The sequence below is a fragment of the Nicotiana tomentosiformis genome, chromosome 3, assembly GCF_000390325.3.
Source record: "Nicotiana tomentosiformis chromosome 3, ASM39032v3, whole genome shotgun sequence".
NCBI lineage: Eukaryota > Viridiplantae > Streptophyta > Magnoliopsida > Solanales > Solanaceae > Nicotiana > Nicotiana tomentosiformis.
The window spans coordinates 67,799,237-67,804,081 of record NC_090814.1 but is presented as its reverse complement, the minus strand read 5'-3'; the positions used below and the strand labels follow the sequence as shown (position 1 = coordinate 67,804,081).

The following is a 4,845-nucleotide window of genomic DNA, read 5'->3' as shown; positions in this document are numbered from 1 at the left end:
TGGTTTATTATAAGAAAAGATACATAATGGCCTCAAATTTAAATGACAGCTAATACTACTCAATAATTCACTAAACTAAATTAAATGACAACTCCTAATGTTCAAAATGATTATAACAAAGGAGAAAACATAACTTCCAAAAGGTAAATCTACATGATTTGGTTAAGGAAAACTAAGACAAGTTATATTTGCCTTAAATATGTGAAAGCATAGTCCTAACTCCTAAGGTTTTACACTAACATTAGCGTACTATCAGATTACAAAAAGAAAAAAAATCAGCTGACAGAACACTCCTATGCAAAAAAATTGAGACTACAAATCAAGAATTGTAAGTTCCTTCAAATATAGTCATTCAAATAGTGTTATTGATGACTAATTACAAGCTCCAGCTTGACTCGAATTTTTAAATCATACTTGGGCATGTATAACTATTAACGTGGTGAAAGAACTCAAAGACAGATTTGGTCACAACCATATAACTTGGAGACTGTCAGCTGAGACGAATCTAAGATTTATACTTAGATGGTTTAGAATGAATCTAATACTCGCACAAACGTTAAAATTTTTGCATATGTACTTATGGCGAGCCGAAAGCAATAGATTCAGATTTAAGTTGAACCCATGGAACACGCTCTATGTTCGCCTCTGACTGTCCGCACTGTGCAGCCACTAAACAGGCAAAGATCCTTATGATAGCATCTTAATTTTGAGGCTCAGGGAGCAACTACGCCATTCACGGGTTGTATTTGTGTTAAGCAGCTATCGTCATCTTTCTAATGCCAGTGCCTTGTTTAAACTTCTTCAACCTGCATATTAGAATCAAAACAATTGGCAGTCAGTAATACAGGTTGTATAAAAGTGTTTCTAGAGTCATATTGACATGAAAATGTCCCTTTTAGAAATTGATTATTAAGCATGAGAGCAACCTGAGGGAAATTCATCAACTCAAAAACAGCTTTTGTGGGCGTTAGTTCGTTGTCGATAATCCTTGCAACTGCTGTTAAAACTGGCATTTTAACCTTGTACTTTTGCGCTAAAGCAATCACAGCTCCAGCTGTTGTAACCCCTTCAGCTACCTAAAAATGTAGTAGCTGTTAAGGAGATAGAACAGACAAAACCACAAAATGCCACAGCATCAATATTTTTTTATACCTGATTCATTGAACTAAGTATATCGTCAAGTTTTTCGCCCGATCCCAGACGAACTCCAACTGTTCTGTTTCTTGAAAGGCTCACAAAGCATGTGAGCATAATATCTCCAGTTCCTGATAGACCAGTTAATGTTGTTGACTTTGCACCCATCTTTAATGGAAAGAGATTAGTGTCAACCAGTATTTTAGGATAAAGATAATCAAGCATTCAAGCTGATAGTTCTAAATCACAGCTTGTTCAGAAAATATGAACACGTCGACTTGATGCTTGAATCGATAGCAGCAAAAATACTTGGGAACAGAACACGGAACCTTTATAGCAGTGCCTAATATCTCATACATGGAATTGATGCTTGAATTATAATAATCAGTCAAATAGCTGTTTGAAAGTCATGTGGAAGATTAATAGACGGAAAATGCAGAAACTTCTAAGATGTGATTAAAGCCAACTAACCTTTGTTGCCAACCATCGAATTTCAGAGCAACCTTGTGAAACAAGAGCAGCCATGGAATTGTTACCAAGATTTAGTCCTTCCACAATGCCAGCTGCAATTGCCAACACATTTTTCAATGCACCTGCAATTTCAACCCCTGTAACATCACTGTAACATCAGGAGTTACAAGCAAGCATTTGGAGTGCAAAACCTTTACAAATGTTAACTTTGTTCGAACGTACTCCAGACACTTCTACACATAGTAGGTAACCAGGACTAGGTGCAACCAGACCATTTATCCCCCCTGGAATCCAACAGCAGAAATTGCATTAATTACAGTGTATCTAATTTTGTACAGAGGAGAACCCTCTGCACAACTCTCCTGCCCTCCAAAAGAAAGAAAGGGTGACACTGGATCTAGCATTGCACGCTGAAGAAAGCAGTCTTCTTTTTTTTTTTTTTTTTTTCATTTATCAGCAGAACTTCAATACAATCCATAATAGTTTGAAATATATGCTCCTCCGAAACAGATGAGATCCAATCAGACAAAAGACATCAGAGCTTTAACAATTAAAACTTTATAAAACAAAACAAAAACTTTGACGAGTTACTTATTTTTTTAGAATCAAACTTTAATACTTCATAATATTTCATAATGTTGCTTATAGAACAAAAGAATTCTTATTTCCAGCTGATGATCCTTCAAGGTTCAAGAAATCCACCCAAAATATCCAAGGTAGGATAACCATCAAACATATCCTATTAGAGCACTACAATGTTGTGTTTCTCTTGAAGATATGGGAAGACAGAAAAGGGGTGTCAAGAAGTCCCTTAGCTGTAGTGGTAAGATTCTATGATAGACTTGCAATCAAAATGTTACTGCTCTGATCACTGATTGAAATACCTTGATGTGTTGATTCTCAGGTTTCTACAAGCCATAAGTTGCTGAACGGAATTTGCCATCTTTTTGTCTTTTGTAGCTACTACCATTGCTGCACAAGCAAAGCAAGGCTTATTTTTGAACTTCAAGACAAAATAAATTCTCAAAACAGTCCAAACAACCTGTTGGTAGTTCATTCATCAGCTCTAGTGCAAAGGAAGGACCAGAAAGAGCAACATAGGGTTGGCGAGGATTTTTCAGTGCTTTGGGAATTATCTGAGACATTGTTCTTAATGTGTTTAGCTCCAAACCCTTGCTGAGAGATATGAAAGGCAAGCCTGGATCAACATGGTTGGCAATTTCCTCAAGGAAGGATGAGCTGAACTGCAATAAGATATAATTGGTAAATGCACCTCAAGGTCAAACTAGAGAGATCAAGCAATTCAGAATAAATGGACAAACTTCAGCTTCAAATCCAAGCAAATAAGAACTAGGACATGAGATAATAATTTTGCTTCCATGGTTCCAGCAGAGTTCATAGCACTATAAACAATGTTGAACTAAGAAAACATAAAATATACCTGAACAGGTACAGCATGGAAGCAAAAATCTGCACCTAGCAGAGCAGCTTTTGCATCTGTAGTTGCAATGACATTTTCTGGTAGCTTGTGCTGTGGAAAATATTTACTGTAGCAAAAGAGAAAGGAAAAGGTTACGAAGCAAAAAAATGATAAGAAATACCTAAACTGGCAAGCTTTGCCTATTAACATGAAAACCCAGCAGATCAAGAACATCTCTCTCTCTCTCTCTCTCTCTCTCTCTCTCTCTCTCTATATATATATATATATATATATGCACTCGCCACCCTTTTTATCTGATGGACTGAGTGGAATTAGCTGGGAGTTTGGGTCCCGTTGATAGCTATGCTTCTGTTTATGTTAAAAACCTAAAGTATATACAAGACCAGAATTAACGTCAAAAGCTCACCAATTACGGTGTTCCTCGTTTATTGATCGACAAACTTGAGGATCTCTTACAAGCATATTCACTTCCAACTGGGACTTTCTCGTTGCAACATGAGCAGCCATTGCTGTTCCAAAAGATCCACCTCCAAGAACCACTATCTAGGACCAACGGATATTAAAAAGTGTATCAATCAGCACTAAAATTAAATTCACCCAACCCAAGAACCATCAACAAGGGGGAAATGGAAGAAAAGAAAGAAGCCAGTAAACTTAAGAACACAGTTTTTCAACTTCTTTCTTTCTGCAGCAGGGGTGGGAGGCATTTCATTTCTAATTACTTGATGATCTAGGGATTAATTGAAGTTGAAAGAAGGATACCCCCTTTTCGTCGTGGATTCTCAGGGGTATTCTTGAATTAGAAATCATAAGTGAGCGGCTAGAGGGAACCTTTCAGGTTTTTAAACTTTCTTTCATATCTAAGCAGAAAAAATTCAAAAGTAGTTCTACCCTCCAGTGAAAATAAGTAGAAAAATGTTCATGTTCTAGACTAAGCATTTTAAGATGTGCATAAAATGGGAAAGGAAATTACTACAATGCTGAAGCATAACATAAAGAAGTCAAACCGTAATAGGGCACCTAAAGAGGGGGGGGGAGGAACACTGCAATGTTTAAACACAATAAGAAGCAAAGATGCCAATGCTTCTAGTACACACAATATTAGCAATGAATACAATTTCTGTAAGAAGATACGAGAACTAAGCCAAACAAGTATTTACTATTTAGCTTGTGGTGATTCTCTTAGGTTGATTAGAAGTCAGTCTAAGCTATTTTACTGCCACCTTTTCTTGGCTCTAATGTCAATGTTGATACATCAGTGCTCTTAATGGAGAGTTGGAGACCTTTGTTTTTATGTTGCTTTTCTTTTTTATAGAATTAATAAATTGTTTCTGCTTTTAGAGTGGGAAAAGAATAAAAGAAGGAAAATGGATAAGAAAGTAAAAATGAAAATCGTTCTCAAGGAAATACTATCAGTAAAAAGAATTTCTATTTCTTGCTCATCATAGGCAGTGGAGAGAGATACTTACTCCTGTCTCATTTTGTCATTCTCACTTCCGATATATGGAAATTTGTTACTACAGGAAATTTGCTAACTAACTAGTTTCTCTTATCTTCCCATTGAAGAAAATAATAATAAAAGGCAATGAAGACATAAGTTTACTACGGAAAGTTCAAAGGGAAACCTACTTATCCAGATGCAATTAATCCTTGCTTGTAAATCACACAGTTTTTTCATGCATACTTCCGTGATATAGCCATTCCCCATTCATGTGGGGGATTGTTGAGGTTTTATTTTTTAAGATGTAATATTCTTAAAATGAGGGTGAATGGGAAATGGAGGGAAAATGAAATTTTGA

The 4,845-nt window shown here is 36.2% G+C and overlaps 1 protein-coding gene across 1 annotated transcript; it reads right to left on the bottom strand.

Annotated features, from left to right (window-relative positions):
* Nucleotides 1-319: 319 nt before the first annotated feature.
* LOC104114683 (glycerol-3-phosphate dehydrogenase [NAD(+)] 2, chloroplastic) lies at nucleotides 320-4,010 on the bottom strand. The gene is made up of 8 exons (XM_070197075.1): nucleotides 3,453-4,010; nucleotides 3,047-3,152; nucleotides 2,648-2,849; nucleotides 2,490-2,577; nucleotides 1,606-1,753; nucleotides 1,153-1,302; nucleotides 927-1,076; nucleotides 320-806 (listed from the first exon to the last, which is right to left on the bottom strand). Exons 1-8 carry the CDS (start codon nucleotides 3,551-3,553, stop codon nucleotides 792-794), a joined length of 960 nt encoding a protein of 319 aa, XP_070053176.1. The 5' UTR covers nucleotides 3,554-4,010; the 3' UTR covers nucleotides 320-791.
* Nucleotides 4,011-4,845: the final 835 nt, after the last annotated feature.

Excerpts from the sequence above, each read along its gene's own strand:
- LOC104114683 (XM_070197075.1), bottom strand. The coding sequence starts at position 3,553 with ATGGCTGCTCATGTTGCAACGAGAAAGTCCCAGTTGGAAGTGAATATG. Across the intron at positions 2,578-2,647 it reads GATGAATGAACTACCAACAG|CAATGGTAGTAGCTACAAAA; the intron begins GTTGTTTGGACT and ends TTGCTTGTGCAG. Across the intron at positions 1,754-2,489 it reads CTGAGAATCAACACATCAAG|TGATGTTACAGGGGTTGAAA; the intron begins GTATTTCAATCA and ends CTGATGTTACAG.